The 20317-nt window shown below is 50.4% G+C and overlaps 1 protein-coding gene across 1 annotated transcript in view; it reads left to right on the forward strand.

Moving 5' to 3' along the window:
* The first annotated feature begins 145 nt into the window (after window positions 1-145).
* ACOT8 (acyl-CoA thioesterase 8) overlaps window positions 146-20317 on the forward strand; it is a 50134-nt gene continuing 29962 nt past the window's right edge. The window contains exons 1-4 of the mRNA XM_075349764.1: window positions 146-311; window positions 3841-3977; window positions 5545-5770; window positions 14206-14363. Coding sequence (XP_075205879.1) covers window positions 190-311; window positions 3841-3977; window positions 5545-5770; window positions 14206-14363 — 643 coding nt within the window. The 5' untranslated portion in view covers window positions 146-189. The remainder of the gene's footprint in view (window positions 312-3840; window positions 3978-5544; window positions 5771-14205; window positions 14364-20317) is intronic.

Consider the following 20317-nt stretch of genomic DNA (forward strand, 5'->3'; position numbering starts at 1 on the left):
CAACAGACAGTCCGGTTAACCAATAAGAACGAGCCATAATATTATGGGCGGGTCTTACCGACTAGCCATGCGCAGATTGGATTGTTTTGCCTTTCGTCATTTCCGGTTGTAGCACGAACGAATAAATGGTTTGGAGACGGCTGCCAAGCTAAGTCCATCATGTGACTCTGTCATCACGTGACTTGGAAGATGGCCGCCTCGCTGCAGCCGGATGATTTGCCGGAACCTGAAGAGAAAGGGCCACAAGATTTGAGGAGCGTGTTGGTCACCAGCGTCCTGAACCTGGAGCCGTTAGACAAAGATCTTTACAGGTGCTTCATGCTGTGGTGGCGCAGGGTAACGTGTGTGCTGCTGATGGGATGCTGCACTGCATGCTGGGACACATGGGAGGCCCCTGTCTGCACGGATCTGGCCGCGGGCTGTGTGAAGTGTCCGCAGAAATGGCTATGGGGGTGACCTGGTGCAGCCAGGTGACCAGGTCCTGCTTTATTAGAGGGAATCTGTCAGCAGGTGTTTGCTGTGTAATCTGAGGTCAGCATGCCACACTGAATTCAGGCATGTGTCACTTATCAGGCTGTGTGCTGCTGTTTCCACACAATAAAGGTTTTATCACCAGGAGATTATCACTGCCAGGACCACAGCTCATGTGCCTGCTGTCAGACCTCCTGATAAGCAGCTCACTGTCCATATACAATGTACATCTGGAGACTGGTGTGGGTACGGTTAACACTTTGAGCTCTGCTACATCTTAGAGCTTTGTCAGAACTGCTGCACCCAGTAATCTAAGTGACACATCTCTAGAATCAGGGTCTCTTCCTACATAATGCTGCTAACAGATTCCCTTGAAGTGCACACGCCATGGTTTAGAGGCACCCAACCAAACTGGCAGGTTAGCAGACAACTAAAAGGGATGTCCATTTCTAATAAACAAATGGCAGCGCTAAACATGAAATGATCCCCTACAAGACCTCCATCTCTCTACTGCTGCCAAGGTAACCCAGCAGTGTATTGAGTGACCGCTGCAGCTAATCAGTACTCATAATCCGTCTTAGCCAGAAGGAAGTGGAATGTCACAACTTGAACAAATCAACAGTACATGTGACTGACTGCTTTCTGTGGGGGTTATTTTAATAGTGTATGTGCTAGAGTTTGGGCTATGTCTGCACGCTGCATCTTTGTGGTGACCACAAAACTGCACCCTGTGGTCAGAAAAACGGATCCAAAACTAGATGCGCTTACCATGTGTTTTTGACAATGCGTTTTTTTTTTTTTTTTTATTCAGTGGGTGAAATATAGTGATAGGCAGCCTGGACTGTACAGTCAGACCCCCACGGGTTCAAAGGCACCCGAGTGGCGGACCCAGGCCTGGAATTTTTAGTGGTTTAGGATCTGAAACTTGGGAAATGAAAAAGGAAAAAGTAAAAATAAAGAAAAAAATAATAAAGCGAGTGTGCTATACTTATCGAGTTACCGGTGTGGCTGTAACTGCTTCCGCGGCCTCTCATTCACTTCCGGGGTCGCTTATTACCGTAATTTCCTATGCACTGTTTCCTCCGTCCACTGGCATCTGCGATTGGTTGCAGTCAATGCGCCCCCACGCTGAGTGACAGCGTGTCTGAGGCTTCCAATCACAGACCCGGTCTGCAGGTCTCTCGTACAGTAAAAATACAGTTTTTTAAAAAATTGATGTAGCGTGCCCATATGATACCCAGCATAAATGAAGCCTGTGACTACAGGCTGCAGCCCCCAACTGTGCGCAAAATAGGAGGAACTGCATGTGGCTTTTTATAAAATTATTTAAAAAACGGCGTGTGGTTCCCCCAATTTTGATACTCAGCCAAGATAAAACCTGACAGTTTTATTGGGCTTCCCCCAGCCTAAAAATAGCAGCCTGCAGCCACTCAGAATTGGCGCAACAATTCCAGCACTTTACCCGGCTCTTCCTGATTGCCCTGGTGTGGTCGCAATCGGGGTAATAAGGGGTTAATGTCAGCTCTTAGTTTCCGCTAAGCCCTAGATTAGTAATGGGAGATGTCTGAGATCCCCCCCCCCCCCCTATTACTAATCTGTAAGGGAAAAGAAATAAAAAAACCACTTTATTAACTTTCACCACTTTATTAATCCCCAAAAACCCCTGCAGGTCTGATGTAATCCACATGAGGTCCCACGATGATTCCTGCTTTGCTACATCTAAAGTCACTGCGTGCAATCATGGCACATGATCGCCCGCTGTGGACTTCAGGTAGAGACTGAGCAGCGATCAGGGGTGATGCGACTCAAGTTAGTCGCGGCCACAGCTGGAGGTTCCCATGGTCCTTCACCTTTGACTGCAGGTAACTTCACCTCGGGTGACTTCAGTGATATCACCTGAGTTCATTGTGGTCCCGCAAGGTCAGGTTACCTGCGATCACAGGTGGAGGGCCTTGGGAACCTCCAGCTGTGGCCGCGGCTAACCTGAGTGATGTCATCGCTAATCGCGCAGCTCACTCAGTCTATGGCTGAACCTCAGAGCAGGATGTAATGTTCTATGGCTGCTCAGTGTGAATTCAGATGTAGAAGAGCTGGAATTGTCATGAGACCTTGTGTGGATTACGCCGAAATGGGTGTTTTGGGGATTAATAAAGGGGTGAAAGAGGGTGGGTTTTTTGTATTTTATTTCAAACAAAGGATTTTTGGCTTTGGTTTTTTTTTGGTTTTTTTTCACTTACAGATTAGTAATAGGGTTTAGTGGCAGCTGTGAGCTGCCGTTAACCCCGTATTATCCGGAATGTCACTGCACAAGGGCAATAAGGAAGAACCGGGTAAAGTGCTGGGATTGTTGCATCTACTAGATGCGACAATCCTGTGTGGCTGCAGGCTTCTATTTTAGGCTTGGGGGGGCCCAATAAGCATGGGTCTTCCTGGCCTGAGAATACCAGCCCCCAGCTGTCTGGCTTTATTTTGGCTGGCTATCAAAACTGGGGTGGGGAGGAGGACTGCATATCATTTTTTTAAAATGATTTATTTAAATAATAATAAAAAGTTGCATACAGTTCCTCCTATTTTGATACACAGCCAAGATAAGCACACTGCTGGGGGCTGCAGCCTGTTGCCGTGGGTTTTTATATGTGCCGGGTATCATAATTAGGGGGACGCTACACTTTATTTTTGTATTTATTTTTACTGTACGATAGACCTGCCCACCTGTGTCTGTGATTGGAAGAGTCAGGCACGATGTCACTCAACATGAGGGTGCATCTGGCTCCAACCAATCACAGATGCCGGTGGGCGGGGGAAGCCTTGCATATGCAATGAAGGTAATGAGAAGCTGCGGGAGTGTATAGCCATGCCAGTGACTTGATAAGATGAAGCACTTGCTCCTCCCCTTTTACGCCGGATTCTTATCCCCTTAGATTATATGGGGACCGGCATATGGCTACATACCAGGGATTCATCTCCCGCTGATCCGAGTCCTCCCATCACTAGTGAGAAACGCAGGGACAAAAAGAATTGACATGCTGCATCTTTGTGGTCACCAGAGATGCAGCCAAAAAAATCTGCAACATGCGGACGGATGATGTAAACTCAGTGTGCTAGATCCATCATCCAGCATGAATCCCTGGGATGTCTGTCTGATTGTGTTAGTGCAAACCTAACTAGGCAGTTTTATCTAAAAGTTAGACTATTTTGCTAAATCGGCCTCAGTGACCCTAATCTTCAGGACTGTTATTTTTCACTTCAGCCTCGATGAACTGTGCCCTAGAGTAAGATGTGCCCAATCACAAAAGGGTACGCATGTCTTCCATCTGCTGTAGCAAACCGTCCTGTGAATGTGTGAATATTTCTTTTGTTGCTTTGCAGAGGCTCTCATCATTGGGTCCCTACCACGCAGAGACTGTTTGGTGGTCAGATTGTGGGGCAGGCACTGGTGGCCGCCGCTAGCTCCGTGACTGATGTAGAGTACGTCCACTCTCTTCACTGCTACTTTGTACGAGCGGGTAATGTCCCTCCTATTTTACTATCACTAATATGATCTTTTTTTCATCACAATGTTTATATACCAGTTGGTCATTTTTTTTTTTTTCTATCTAAATATATTTAACAGTTTCTGGACAGCCAACTGCTGTGCAAACTGAACCTTGCGCTGATGTTCTAAATCGTTAATGCAGAGTGAGCGCCTGGTGTCTGCCATTGGCTGTGGTGCTGATGACGTGACAGCCAATCCGTGACCTCTGCTAGCGTAGACACATTATTCAGCTCACCATAGTAGATAGGATATCTCAAAAGGTGCGGTACACAGAAAAATATCAGGCCGGTTCCTCAACAAATGCATCCAGATTAGGAGACCAGAATCCGCAGATAGTATATCAAAACCTTTACTTTATTCTTTCATAAGTTAAAACGTAGACCCCGTCTGATTTACGCGTTTCGAACAAAAAATATTCTTAATCATGACCAAGAACGATTCGTAATTAACGTTTTTTTGTTTGAAACACGTAGACTGGGCGATGTTTATGTTTTAACTTATGGAAGAATAAAGCAAAGGTTTTAATATACTATCTGCAGATGCTGGTTTCCTAATGTAAACGGAATGTCCCTTTCTGTGATGTATAGATACAAGATGGCGTCACAGGATCGGAGAGACACTGAAAGGATGATGCAGCTGGGGGGAAGTAAAAGATAGGGGTCAGGGGACTTGGGCTTAAAGCACAACTGCAGCTCTGAAATAAAATGAAAAAAACTCTGGAGTGGTGCTTTAAGAAGTAACAGGCAGTTAGTTGCTGCCTTCTGCCTGTTGTACCTGGTGCTGATCTCTGCTGGTGCTGACCTATTACAGACCACTCCTGCTGGCGATTCAGCCGCTCCACGTCAGCAGAGCAGCTCTGTCTCATCCGGGCTGCTCGGTCAATGGGGCGACTACCAAGAACAAGCTGGTTGACAGCCAGCTCCCTGCAGTTACGCAGCAGGGAGCCCGCTGACAATAAATATGACATCGGCAATCACATGCCTTCCACAGTGCAGAGCAAAAGACTAGCCACGGCTGTGTTGACGTAACGTCAGCGGGAGCCGCTGAATCGCCAGCAGGAGTAGTCTATGACTGCTATATGCCGGCAGAGATCGCGCTGGGCACAGCAGGCAGGTATTTAGTAATTAACTGCCTATTAGTTCTCAGGCACATAGTAAAAAAAAAAAAAATAGTATTCCCAGATAACCCATTTATCTTTCTGGTTAACGGAATATTCTGGTGATAATTCATTGCTAGATGATTGTCAGGTCCCAACAGCAGGCTGGAGTAGCAGCGACTTCCCTGCTCGCAGTACCCTGCCAGCCACATTCATACAGGAGTCACTGAGCAGCCAGTTTCACCTGTCCTGTCTCCATATTTCCCATATACCACATCTCTGCAGCTGCGGACATTTTCCTATCAGATGTGAACTCTTTCTGGGCGCTCACTGGCCTAAATTGTCCTGACACAGAGCCATCTTTTGCTATCCCATTTTTATTGCTAAGCTGCCAAATGTTTGTCTTCTCCCCTACAATAACGTTACTTATGTCCACCACTAGGAGACCCCAAGGTTCCAGTGTTGTACCAAGTGGAGCGGACCCGAGATGGGCGAAGTTTCAGTGTACGGTCTGTGAAGGCGGTCCAGCATGGAGTACCGATCCTCACCTGTCAGGCTTCCTTCCACCGCTCCCAGGAGAGCCCCCTACAGCATCAGTTCACTATGCCAACTGTTCCTTTCCCGGAAGAGCTGCTCACCCGAGAGGAGCTTATATACAAGTACTTGAAGTGAGTCATGTTTTTTTGGGGGGAGGTAGTTTAAGCCTGCCATAAACTTTTTTATATATATATATATATATAACATTTACCTTCTTTGTCGCTCCATTGGGAGACCCAGACTATTGGGTGTATAGCTTCTGCCTCCGGAGGCCACACAAAGTATTACACTTTAAAAAGTGTAACCCCTCCCCTCTGCCTATACACCCTCCCGTGCATCACTGGCTCCTCAGTTTTATGCTTTGTGTTGAAGGAGGCACACATTCACTCAAGCTCCCATTTTAGTCAGCAGCAGCTGCTGATTTTATCGGATGGAAGAAAAGAGGGCCCCAACAGGGCCCCCGGCATGCTCCCTTCTCACCCCACTAAGTCGGCGGTGCTGTTAAGGTTGAGGTACCCATTGCGGGTACAAAGGCTGGAGCCACATGCCTTTTTCCTTCCCCATCCCTTAGAGGCTCTGGGAGAAGTGGGATCCTAACCGGTCACCATTCACTGGGACCGGGCTCCCTCCGCAGCCCCTGGGGGAATCTGACGGACAGGAGACTGGGTATCATCAGGGACAGGCCCTGCATCTAAAAGGTACTCTGTGTCCCCTTGGGGACGGTGCATGGAGCGCCTGTGTTACAGACGCTGCAGCTGCTGTTGTTTTTTTGTGACGACCGGGACTACCGCGCCGACCGCGCCTGTTTGCCGGCCGCGTTATTAAATTTAGTCCCCGGCTTCTGCGGCCTAGTACCATAACTCCCGCCCCCGGGCCTGCCAGTCAGGGGTAAGGGCGGGACGGTCGACTAGACGTCGGCAGTGAGGGCTGGAGCATACTTAGGTGTTCTCCTCCCCCCTCACTGAGCACTGTGGGGCACCAGATTCCCGCACTTTATTAGTCACGCCCACGGCTCCCTCCTCCCCTGAGAGCTCTGGCAGCCATATTTACAATCACTTCTGCCGGTGGAGGATTTCAGAACGAGCTCTACAGCTCTGGGAGGCCCAGGCAGGGAATCTGGTGGACACACAACCGCTTTGGCGGTCGGTAAGCCACACCGGTTACCCGGTGCTGGCCCCCCTTGGGTGCCGAAGTGTGTGTGTGTGTGTGTATATATGTGTATATATATATATATATAATATATATATATATATATATATATATATATATATATATATATATATATATATATATATATATATATATATATATATATATATTTGTATACATTTTCTCTGTTCGGCCGCATTGTTTTGCTTTTGGCTATATACCCTCAGTGATCACTCTCAGAGGAGACTACAGCATGTCGTCCGCAAAGAGCAAGGGTGCCAAGGCACAGGCTTATTTTGCAACCTGTACCTCTTGTGCGGCTATGTTACCTGCAGGTTCCACCTACCCTCACTGTGTGCAATGCTCGGCCCCTGTGGCACTCACTCAGCCGGAGCCTCGGGCACTGGTGGGACCCTCGGCTCAGGTAGAACCGCCGGCTTCCACTGTCCAGGTGGCAGGGACAGAGTTTGCAGTATTGGCTGAGAAACTCTGAGTCGCTTTCACAGTCCATGGCTCAGTCTATGGACAAATGGTCTGCTAAGATACTAGAAGCCTTGCAGTCCAGATCGGTTACACAGGCCCCGGGCACTGTGAGTTCATCGCCCCCAGGCCCCTCTCGGTCGGCGCAGCAGAGTGCTCCTGGGGTGACACCTAGGTCCCACGGGGAGGACTCCGACACGGACCGCAGTCCCAGACCGGCTAAGCGGGCTCGCTGGGAAACTTCCCCGGCTTCATCACGCTGTTCGGGGTCTCAGCATGAGGACTCTCTGGAGGATGAGGCGGAGGTCGCAGCTCAGGGCTCTGACCCTGACGTTGCTCTCAATCTTGATACACCTGAAGGGGACGCCATAGTAAATGACCTTATAGCGTCCATCAACCAGGTGCTAGATCTTTCTCCCCCAACTCCACCTATAGAGGAGTCGGCTTCACAGCAGGAGAAACACCAGTTTAGATTTCCCAAACGTACACGGAGTGCGTTTTTCGATCACTCTAACTTCAGAGATGCTGTCCAGAAGCACAGAGCATTTCCGGACAAGCGCTTTACTAAGCGCCTTAATGACACACGTTACCCCTTCCCCCCTGACGTAGTTAAGGGTTGGGCTCAGTGTCCCAAGGTGGATCCTCCAGTCTCTAGACTGGCAGCTAGATCCGTAGTATCAGTGGCAGATGGTTCATCGCTCAAGGATGCCACTGACAGGCAAATAGAGCTACTGATGAAATCCATCTATGAAGCCATAGGCGCGTCTTTTGCTCCGGCCTTTGCAGCCGTGTGGGCACTCCAAGCTATCTCAGCTTGTCTGTCTGAGATTAATGCAGTCACACGTACCTCTGCTCCGCAAGTTGTGTCTTTGACTTCTCAGGCATCAGCTTTTTCGTCCTACGCCATGAACGCCGTCCTGGACTCAGCGAGCCGTACAGCGGTAGCGTCCGCCAATTCGGTGGCAGTCCGCAGGGCCATGTGGCTACGCGAATGGAAGGCAGACTCTGCTTCCAAGAAGTTCTTAACCGGTTTGCCATTTTCTGGCGACCGTTTGTTTGGCGAGCAATTGGATGAAATTATTAAACAATCCAAGGGAAAGGACTCGTCCTTACCCCAGTCCAAACCAAAAAGACCTCAGCAACGAAAAATTCAATCGAGGTTTCGGTCTTTTCGGCCCTCAGCCAGGTCCCAATCCTCCACGTCCAACAGGTCAGAGAAAGGCCAGAGGAACTCTTCTGCATGGCGGTCTAAGTCACGTCCTCCAAAGACCGCCGGAGGAACCGCCTCCAAGGCGGCCTCCTCATGACTTTCGGCCTCCCCAAACCGCATCCTCGGTCGGTGGCAGGCTCTCCCGCTTTTGCGACGCCTGGTGGCCACATGTCCAAGACCGATGGGTCAGAGACATTCTGTCGCACGGTTACAGGATAGAGCTCAGCTCTCGTCCTCCGACTCGTTTCTTCAGAACATCTCCGCCCCCCGAGCGAGCCGATGCAGACCATTGCTCTGGAGACTCTCCAGAGGTTCGGGTGGATCATCAATTTCCCAAATTCAAAATTGACACCGACCCAATCACTGACTTACCTCGGGATGGAGTTTTATACTCTCTCAGCGATAGTGAAGCTTCCGCTGGACAAACAGCGTTCGCTGCAGACAGGGGTGCACTCTCTCCTTCGGACCCAGTCACACCCCTTGAGGCGCCTTATGCACTTCCTAGGGAAGATGGTGGCAGCAATGGAGGCAGTTCCCTTTGCGCAGTTTCATCTGCGTCCACTTCAATGGGACATTCTCCGCAAATGGGACAGGAGGTCGACGTCCCTAGACAGGAACGTCTCTCTTTCACTGGCAGCCAAAACCTCTCTTCAGTGGTGGCTTCTTCCCACTTCTTTGTCGAAGGGAAAATCATTCCTGCCCCCATCCTGGGCTGTGGTCACGACGGACGCGAGTCTGTCAGGGTGGGGAGCGGTTTTCCTCCACCACAGGGCTCAGGGAACCTGGACTCCGACAGAGTCCTCCCTTCAGATCAATGTTCTGGAGATAAGGGCAGTGTATCTAGCCCTAAAGGCGTTCCATCGGTGGCTGGAGGGCAGACAGATCTGCATACAGGCGGACAACGCCACGGCGGTCGCGTAAATCAACCACCAGGGCGACACATGCAGTCGTCAAGCCTTCCAAGAAGTTCGGCGGATTCTGCTGTGGGCGCAAGCCACAGCTCCACCATCTCCGCAGTTCACATCCCGGGCGTAGAAAACTGGGAAGCAGACTTTCTCAGTCGCCAGGGCATGGACGCAGGGGAATGGTCTCTTCACCCGGACGTGTTTCAAGAGATCTGTTGCCGCTGGGGAACGCCGGACGTCGACCTCATGGCGTCTCGGCACAACAACAAAGTCCCGGCATTCATGGCACGGTCTCAAGATCACAGAGCTCTGGCAGCGGACGCATTAGTTCAGGATTGGTCGCAGTTTCGACTGCCTTATGTATTTCCTCCTCTGGCACTGCTGCCCAGAGTGTTACGCAAGATCAGGTCCGACTGCCGCCGCGCCATCCTCGTCGCTCCAGACTGGCCGAGGAGGTCGTGGTACCCGGATCTGTGGCACCTCACGGTGGGTCAACCGTGGGCACTCCCAGACCGACCAGACTTGCTGTCTCAAGGGCCATTTTTCCATCTGAATTCTGCGGCCCTCAACCTGACTGTGTGGCCATTGAGTCCTGGCTCCTAGCGTCCTCAGGGTTATCTCAAGATGTCATTGCCACTATGAGACAAGCCAGGAAACCAACGTCCGCCAAGATCTATCACAGGGCTTGGAGGATCTTCTTATCCTGGTGCTCTGATCGGGGTTTTACCCCCTGGCCGTTTGCCTTACCCACTTTTCTTCTTTCCTTCAATCCGGAATGGACAAGGGTTTGTCTCTCGGCTCTCTCAAGGGACAAGTATCGGCGCTTTCCGTGTTTTTTCAAAAGCGTCTAGCCAGGCTTCCGCAGGTCCGCACGTTCCTGCAGGGAGTTTGCCACATAGTCCCACCTTACAAGCGTCCGCTGGAACCCTGGGATCTTAATAGGGTGCTAACGGCTCTTCAGAAACCACCTTTCGAGCCGATGCGGGATGTCTCTCTATCACGCCTTTCGCAGAAGGTGGCCTTCCTAGTGGCAGTCACATCACTTCGGAGAGTGTCTGAGCTAGCAGCGCTGTCATGCAAAGCCCCCTTCCTGGTGTTTCACCAGGATAAGGTGGTTCTGCGTCTGGTCCCGGAATTTCTCCCTAAGATGGTATCTCCTTTTCATCTCAATCAGGATATCTCCTTACCTTATTTTTGCCCTCATCCAGTTCACCAATGTGAAAAGGATTTGCACTTGTTAGATCTCGGGAGAGCACTCCGGCTCTACATTTCTCGCACGGCGCCCCTGCGCCGTTCGGATGCGCTCTTGACCTTGTCGCTGGCCAGCGTAAGGGGTCGCAGGCTTCCAAGTCAACCTTGGCTCGGTGGATCAAGGATCCGATTCTTGAAGCCTACCGTTCTTCTGGGCTTCCGATTCCTTCAGGGCTGAAAGCCCATTCTACCAGAGCCGTAGGTGCATCCTGGGCATTGCGGCACCAGGCTACGGCTCAGCAGGTGTGTCAGGCGGCTACCTGGTTGAGTCTGCACACTTTCACGAAACACTATCAGGTGCATGCCTATGCTTCGGCAGATGCCAGCCTAGGTAGGCGAGTCCTTCAGGCGGCGGTCGCCCACCTGTAAGAGGGGGCCGTTTTTCGGCTCTTTTTATCGAGGTATTCTTTTACCCACCCAGGGACTGCTTTTGGACGTCCCAATTGTCTGGGTCTCCCAATGGAGCGACAAAGAAGAAGGGAATTTTGTTTACTTACCGTAAATTCCTTTTCTTCTAGCTCCTATTGGGAGACCCAGCACCCGCCCCTGTTCCCTTCGGGCTGTTGTTCTTTTGTGTACACATGTTGTTCATGTTGAATTGTTCTTTTGGTTCATGGTTTCAGTTCTCCGAACATCCTTCGGATTGAATTTACCTTAGACCAATTTATAAGTTTCCTCCTTCCTGCTTTTGCACCAAAACTGAGGAGCCCGTGATGCACGGGGGGTGTATAGGCAGAAGGGGAGGGGCTTTACACTTTAAGTGTAATACTTTGTGTGGCCTCCGGAGGCAGAAGCTATACACCCAATTGTCTGGGTCTCCCAATAGGAGCTAGAAGAAAAGGAATTTACGGTAAGTAAACAAAATTCCCTTCATTTTAGGTAAGTCTATAAGATGCATTTAGACAGCAGAAAATCGGAAAATATTTTTTTTTTTTTATTAATACTTCCCTGGTGGCGTAATTAGTGCTAAGTCACTGATTTACTTGTGTGGACGCGCCTTCAGCTGCTGAGCTTTTGCAGCCTCCGTCCAGGTTTCCGTGCCTTGCTCTCCTGCTCTGCACCGATCACTTAGACCAGTGCGGAGTGGGAGGTTAGAGGGTAGCTCTCTGTGATCAGGGTGGATGCAGTGTCAGCATTCTCCTCCATCACAGGCACATGCGTTTGGGCTATAAGATAGGCAAAGGAGAGCGGTAACTATGCCAGTTATCCAGGGAGTTTTAGTAATTGCATAAAAAAAGTACAAGACTTACTTGAATAGACTATGGAGACTTCCTTCAAAAGGACGACTCCAATTTTATACAGGTTTAGGTCCCCTTTATATATCGGTGTTTCCGGTACGTGTGACTTTTTTTCACGGTTGCCACGCGCACTTATTGTAACCTATGGTGCAGATCACATACACATGACTTGTGTGAAAACATGGATGTGTGACCCACACAGAGAAATGTCCGTTTTTGTCGTCACAGATGAAAGGGCCAATACAAGTCTATGGGTCATTGTGAACACGTCCAGCACACAGATTGCATAGACCTTTTTTTTTTTTTTTTTTTTTTAAACCAATAACCTGAAAGTAAGGGTATTACTATAACTTTCATCAAAGTCTTCAGTTTTACTCAAATCATTTGATGCAAAAATGAATACACCCAATATCAAACACTACTGCATCCATTGTTTTGTGTGACCGCCATGACTTTTAGGGCTCTTCTCCACTTACGATTTCTATGTGCGAGTGTGATCCAATAAAAAAAAAAATCTGATCGCACCTGCACCAGTGTTTAATCAATGAGGCCGTGTCCTCTTGCTAAATTTTTACCGGCATGATTCGTGCTGTCGGTGAAATCGCAGCATGCTGTGATTTGCACAGAGTCTCAGCTCTCTCACCCCCATGCAATCCTATGGGAGCGAGAAAAAAATCAGAATACAGATTGCATACGCATGTCATACAGATCCTTGATACTTGCATACAGCGTCAGACTGGCTTCCGGAGGAATCTCCAGTAATACCAGTCCTGGCTGCGGTTACATGCACAGAACTCCGGAGCTGTCACCTGCGCTCCGGAGTCCAGACTGGACTGAACAGCGAGCGCTGAGTGATTGATTCCCCAGCGATTGCTGTTCAGTTCAGCACAGCTGCAAAGAGACCGGGCTGAACTCTGGAGCTCAGGTGACAGCTCTGGAATTCAGTGCAGGTAACTGCAGCCAGGGCTGGTATTACTGGAGATTCCTCCGGTAGCCAGTCTGACGCGGTATGCATAAACACTCACCTAGCACCCGTATGACGCTCGCATGTCATACGGATGCTATGCGAGAAAAAAACACACCATACACAGACCACATGCAGGACACTCGACACATTTGTAGCAGAGTGTCGCTGTGAATTTGTAAACGCAAGTGGAGAAGAGCCCTTTAAGGACAGCACCAAGTCTTGTAGGTATGGAATGAACCAGTTGGCGACATATTGCAATATCTATCTTTTTCTGTTCTTCAAGAACAACCTCTTTTAGACCCTGGGTGCTGGGTGGAGAATGATACTCGTCTTGTTTGGTTGGGTTCAGATCAGGAGACATACTTGGCCACTGAATCATTTTCACCCTGTTTTTATTCAGAAATGCAACAGATATGTGTTATGGAGCATTGGTGCAAAACTGAACATGACATAACAAAAAAAAAAAAAAAAAAAGATAGTTGCACTCTGAAATGCTAAAGCATGCAAACATTGAATGCAAGAATAAAGATATGCATTACTCCATAATCTAGATAAAAAGACTGACAGCACCCCCAAAATGCAGCCTCAATTTTTCTTTCCTTAAGCAGTAATGCATATAAATATTCTTGCATTCAATGTTTGCATGCTTTAGCATTTTAGAGTACAGACGTCTAACTTGCTGTGTGGTCATGTGACACAACCTATTATACTCTATCAAGTGAGGAGCAGGGAGAGGAACAGAGCTCAGCACCATCTTCATGTGCCTCACCCTAGAGCAGGGTTCCCAAACTCCAGTCCTCGAGGGCTGCCAACAATGCATGATTTAAGGATTTCCTCAGCATTGCATGGGTGCTGGAATCATCACCTGTGCAGGTGATTAAATTATCACATGTGCAATACTAAGAAAATCCTGAAAGCATGCACTGTTGGTGGCCCTTGAGGATTGGAATTGGGGACCCATGCCCTAGAGCATCAGTCACATTCAGGCAGTTCAGTATGCTTTCCACCCTGCTGCTGGCCTCGTTATGCTGAGGAATAAAGAGCATGAATCCACCCCTGTGTGCTGCGCCCTGTATGTGAGAGATTGCAGCGGCTAGTCTCCCTTCCCAACCCCCCCCCCCCCACCTCCACCCTCCCCACCAGCTCAGAGGCCATTGCAAATTGAGAGACCATTTGTAGGGGAAATCTGGTGAAAATGCAGGCTACAAGTCATGTAATGGCCAGAAACAACATTACTCCTCATGTACACACAGGATTGATTATTCTAAAAAGTTCAAGTATGGTTACAATTTAATTATTGTTGCCAAAGATAAATGACTCTGGAGATCATTATAGTTTAAGTAATCTAATGTCTTTTTCCTTTAAGGGATCCCTCTCTGGTGGAGAAGCACAGGCTAGGACTGAATAAAATTTTGGCACAAGATGTTCCTATTGAGATTAAACCTGTTAACCCACCTGACATGTACCATCGTATGCCGCAGGAACCACGACAGTTGTTTTGGGTGCGAGCAAAAGGACTAATAGGTAATGTTGATAAGAATATATATATCTCATGTATATATATTACATATATTACACATACACACCTCACAAAACGTTAGGGATATGTGGCTGTCACGTGAAATTTCAGGATGATCCTAAAGTGCTCTCCAACCTTTTCAGGTGAACGTAATGTGACTTTTGAATGCACATATCCAATTGTTCAATGTTTCAGTACTTTTTGCATAACTTTTTCTCTAACAAATGGCTTAATGGTAAAATTCAATGTAGCATCAGCGTTTTACATGAGTCCCAGATAGCCCTAATATTTTGTGAGTAGTGTATAACACCATGTGGTTTTTTTTTTTTTTTGTTTTCTTTGTCGCTCCATTGGGAGACCCAGACAATTGGGGTGTATAGCTTCTGCCTCCGGAGGCCACACAAAGTATTACACTTAAAAGTGTAAAGCCCCTCCCCTTCTGCCTATACACCCCCCCGTGAGTCACGGGCTCCTCAGTTTTTATGCTTTGTGCGAAGGAGGCACACATGCACGCATAGCTCCACAATTTAGTCAGCAGCAGCTGCTGACTATTTCGGATGGAAGAAAAGTGGGCCCATATAGGGCCCCCAGCATGCTCCCTTCTCACCCCACTCTGGTCGGCGGTGCGGTTAAGGTTGAGGTACCCATTGCGGGTACATAGGCAGGAGCCAACATGCTGTTTTCCTTCCCCATCCCCTAGGGGCTCTGGGTGAAGTGGGATCCTAATCGGTCTCCAGACACTGGGACCGTGCTCCCTCCGCAGCCCCTGGGGAATCTGCTGGACAGGAGCTGGGTATCGTCAGGGACAAGGCCCTGCTACTGTGAGGTACTCTGTGTCCCCTTGGGGACAGCGCATGGAGCGCTTGTGTCATACACGCTGCAGCACTGCTGGGTGTGTTAGTGCGCCGGGACTACCGCGCTGACCGCGCTTGTTTGCCGGCCGCGCTTATAACTTTAGTCCCCGGCTTTTGCGGCCTAGTACCGCATATTCCCGCCCCCGGGCCTGTCAGTCAGGGGAAGGGAGGGACGCTGCACTGGACGTCAGCGCTGAGGGCTGGAGCATACTTTGTATCCTCCTCCCCCCTCACTGAGCACAGTGGGACACCAGATTCCCGCACTTTCTTGGGCACGCCCACGGCCCCCTCCTCTCCACAGAATGCCGGCAGCCATTCCTGTCAGCACTTCTGAAGCTAGAGAGGAGAGACAAACGGCTCTGGGAGATCCAGGCAGGGAATCTGGTGGTCACACAACCGCTTTGGGCGGTCGGTAAGCAGCACCTGTTTCTAGGTGCTGGCCCCCCTGGGTGCCGAAGTGTGTATATATATATAGGTTTATATGCTATACATTTACTCTGTACGGTCGCACTGGTTTTTGGCTATATACCCTCCCAGATTGTACTCAGAGGAGACAACAGCATGTCGTCTGCAAATAGCAAGGGTGCCAAAGCACAGGCTTACTTTGCAACCTGTACCTCTTGTGCGGCTATGCTACCTGCAGGTTCCACCTACCCTCATTGTGTGCAATGCTCGGCACCTATGGTACTTACTCAGCCGGAGCCTCAGCCACTAGTGGGACCCTCGGCCCAGGTAGAAACACCGGCTGCCACTGTCCAGGTGACAGGGACGGAGTTTGCAGTATTCGCTGACAAACTTTCTGAGACTATGGATAAATGGTCTGCTAAGATAATAGAAGCTTTGCAGTCCAGACCTGTAACACAGGCCCCGGGCACTGTTGAATCATTGACCCCAGGCCCCCCTCGGTTGGAGCAGCAAAGTGCTCCTGGGGTGACTCATAGGTCTCAAGGTGAGGTCTCTGACACGGACCGCAGTCCCAGACCACCTAAGCGGGGTCGCTGGGAGCTTCCCTCGACTTCATCACACTGCTCAGGGTCTCAGCGGGAGGACTCTCTAGAGGATGAAGCGGAGGGGGCAGATCAGGACTCTGATCCTGAAGCCGCTCTCAACCTAGATACACCAGAAGGGGACGCCATAGTGAACGACCTTATAGTGTCCATCAATCAGGTGTTGGATCTTTCTCCCCTAGCTCCTCCAATTGAGGAGTCAGCTTCTCAGCAGGAGAAATTCCGTTTTAGGTTTCCCAAGCGTACAATGAGTATGTTCCTGGATCATTCCGATTTCAGAGAGGCAGTCCAGAAACACCGAGCTTGTCCAGATAAGCGCTTTTCTAAGCGCCTTAAGGACACACGTTATCCCTTCCCCCCTGACGTTGTCAAGGGTTGGGCTCAGTGTCCCAAGGTGGATCCTCCAGTCTCCAGACTGGCGGCTAGATCCATAGTTGCAGTGGAAGATGGGGCTTCACTCAAAGATGCCACTGACAGACAGATGGAGCTCTGGTTGAAATCCATCTATGAGGCTATCGGCGCGTCCTTTGCTCCGGCATTCGCAGCCGTATGGGCGCTCCAAGCTATCTCAGCTTGTCACTCGCAGATTAATGCAGTCACACGTGCCTCTGCTCCGCAGGTGGTGTCATTAACCTCTCAGGCGTCGGCGTTTGCGTCCTACGCCATTAATGCTGTCCTGGACTCTACGAGCCGTACGGCGGTAGCATCCGCCAATTCGGTGGCAGTCCGCAGGGCCATGTGGCTACGTGAATGGAAGGCAGACTCTGCTTCCAAAAAGTTCTTAACCGGGTTGCCATTTTCTGGCGACCGCCTGTTTGGTGAGCGATTGGATGAAATCATTAAACAATCCAAGGGAAAGGACTCATCCTTACCCCAGTCCAAACCAAAAAGACCACAACAACGGAAGGTACAATCGAGGTTTCGGTCCTTTCGGCCCGCGTGCAGGTCTCAATTCTCCTCGTCCAACAGGCCACAGAAGGGTCAGCGCCGCATCCTCGGTCGGTGGCAGGCTCTTCCGCTTTTGCGACGCCTGGTTGCCACAGGTACAAGACCGTTGGGTGAGAGACATTCTGTCTCACGGTTACAGGATAGAGCTCAGCTCTCGTCCTCCGACTCGTTTCTTCAGAACATCTCCGCCCCCCGAGCGAGCCGATGCTCTTCTTCAGGCGGTGTGCACTCTGAAGGCAGAAGGAGTGGTGATCCCTGTTCCTCTTCAGCAACAGGGTCACGGTTTTTACTCCAACTTGTTTGTGGTGCCAAAAAAGGACGGATCTTTCCGTCCTGTTCTGGACCTAAAACTGCTCAACAAACACGTGAAAACCAGGCGGTTCCGGATGGAATCGCTCCGCTCCGTCATCGCCTCAATGTCCCAAGGAGATTTCCTAGCATCAATCGACATCAAAGATGCTTATCTCCACGTACCGATTGCACCAGAGCATCAGCGCTTCCTGCGTTTCGCCATAGGGGACGAACACCTTCAGTTCGTGGCACTGCCTTTCGGCCTGGCGATAGCACCACGGGTCTTCACCAAAGTCATGGCAGCAGTTGTAGCAGTCCTACACTCTCAGGGACACTCGGTGATCCCTTACTTAGACGATCTGCTTGTCAAGGCACCCTCCCGAGTGGCATGCCAACACAGCCTGGACATTGCTCTGGAGACTCTTCAGAGATTCGGGTGGATCATCAATTTCACGAAGTCAAATCTGACACCGGCCCAATCACTGACATATCTTGGCATGGAGTTTCATACTCTTCCAGCGATAGTGAAGCTTCCGCTGGACAAACAGCGTTCACTACAGACAGGGGTGCAGTCTCTCCTTCAAGGCCAGTCACACCCCTTGAGGCGCCTCATGCACTTCCTAGGGAAGATGGTGGCAGCAATGGAGGCAGTTCCTTTTGCGCAGTTTCATCTGCGTCCACTTCAATGGGACATTCTCCGCAAGTGGGACAGGAAGTCGACGTCCCTCGACAGGAACGTCTCCCTTTCTCAGGCAGCCAAAGCCTCTCTTCGGTGGTGGCTTCTTCCCACTTCATTGTCGAAGGGGAAATCCTTCCTACCACCATCCTGGGCGGTGGTCACGACGGACGCGAGCCTGTCAGGGTGGGGAGCGGTCTTTCTCCACCACAGGGCCCAGGGTACCTGGACTCAGCCAGAGTCCTCCCTGCAGATCAATGTTCTGGAGATAAGGGCAGTGTATCTTGCCCTACAAGCGTTCCAGCCGTGGCTGGAAGGCAAACAGATCCGAATTCAGTCGGACAACTCCACAGCGGTGGCATACATCAACCACCAAGGCGGCACACGCAGTCGGCAAGCCTTCCAGGAAGTCCGGCGGATTCTGCTGTGGGCGGAAGCCACAGCATCCGCCATATCCGCAGTTCACATCCCGGGCGTAGAAAACTGGGAAGCAGACTTTCTCAGTCGCCAGGGCATGGACGCAGGGGAATGGTCCCTTCACCCGGACGTATTTCAAGAGATCTGTTGCCGCTGGGGGATTCCGGACGTCGACCTAATGGCGTTCCGGCACAACAACAAGGTCCCGGCATTCATGGCACGGTCTCAAGATCACAGAGCTCTGGCGGCAGACGCATTAGTTCAGGATTGGTCGCAGTTTCAACTGCCTTATGTGTTTCCTCCTCTGGCACTGTTGCCCAGAGTGTTACGCAAGATCAGGTCAGACTGCCGCCGCGCCATCCTCGTCGCTCCAGACTGGCCGAGGAGGTCGTGGTACCCGGATCTGTGGCATCTCACGGTAGGTCAACCGTGGGCACTACCAGACCGACCAGACTTGCTGTCTCAAGGGCCGTTTTTCCATCTGAATTCTGCGGCCCTCAACCTGACTGTGTGGCCATTGAGTCCTGGCTCCTAGCATCTTCAGGGTTATCTCAAGAGGTCATTGCCACTATGAGACAGGCCAGGAAACCAACGTCCGCCAAGATCTACCACAGGACGTGGAGAATATTCTTATCCTGGTGCGCTGATCAGGGTTTTACTCCCTGGCCATTTGCCTTGCCCACTTTTCTTTCCTTCCTTCAATCCGGATTGGAAAAGGGTTTGTCGCTCGGTTCTCTTAAGGGACAAGTCTCAGCGCTCTGTGTTTTTCCAGAAGCGCCTAGCCAGACTTCCAAAGGTGCGCACGTTCCTGCAGGGGGTTTGTCACATAGTTCCTCCTTACAAGCGTCCGTTAGAACCCTGGGATCTGAACAGGGTGCTGATGGCTCTTCAGAAACCACCTTTTGAGCCAATGAAGGATATTTCTCTTTCACGCCTTTCGCAGAAAGTGGTCTTCCTAGTAGCAGTCACATCACTTCGGAGAGTGTCTGAGCTAGCAGCGCTGTCATGCAAGGCTCCTTTCCTGGTGTTTCACCAGGACAAGGTGGTTCTGCGTCCGGTTCTGGAATTTCTCCCTAAGGTGGTATCCCCCTTTCATCTCAATCAGGATATCTCCTTACCTTCTTTGTCCACATCCAGTTCACCAATGTGAAAAGGATTTGCACTTGTTGGATCTGGTGAGAGCACTCAGACTCTACATTTCTCGTACGGCGCCCCTGCGCCGCTCGGATGCACTCTGTCCTTGTCGCTGGCCAGCGTAAAGGGTCACAGGCTTCCAAATCAACCCTGGCTCGGTGGATCAAGGAACCAATTCTCGAAGCCTACCGTTCCTCGGGGCTTCCGGTTCCCTCAGGGCTGAAGGCCCATTCTACCAGAGCCGTGGGTGCGTCCTGGGCTTTGCGGCACCAGGCTACGGCTCAGCAGGTGTGTCAGGCGGCTACCTGGTCGAGCCTGCACACTTTCACGAAACACTATCAGGTGCATACCTATGCTTCGGCAGATGCCAGCCTAGGTAGGCGAGTCCTTCAGGCGGCGGTTGCCCACCTGTAGGAAGGGGCCGTTTTACGGCTCTATTACGAGGTATTATTTTACCCACCCAGGGACTGCTTTTGGACGTCCCAATTGTCTGGGTCTCCCAATGGAGCGACAAAGAAGAAGGGAATTTTGTTTACTTACCGTAAATTCCTTTTCTTCTAGCTCCAATTGGGAGACCCAGCACCCGCCCCTGTTCCCTTCGGGCTGTTGTTCTTTGTGTACACATGTTGTTC

This window comes from Anomaloglossus baeobatrachus, chromosome 5, assembly GCF_048569485.1.
Source record: "Anomaloglossus baeobatrachus isolate aAnoBae1 chromosome 5, aAnoBae1.hap1, whole genome shotgun sequence".
Lineage (NCBI taxonomy): Eukaryota > Metazoa > Chordata > Amphibia > Anura > Aromobatidae > Anomaloglossus > Anomaloglossus baeobatrachus.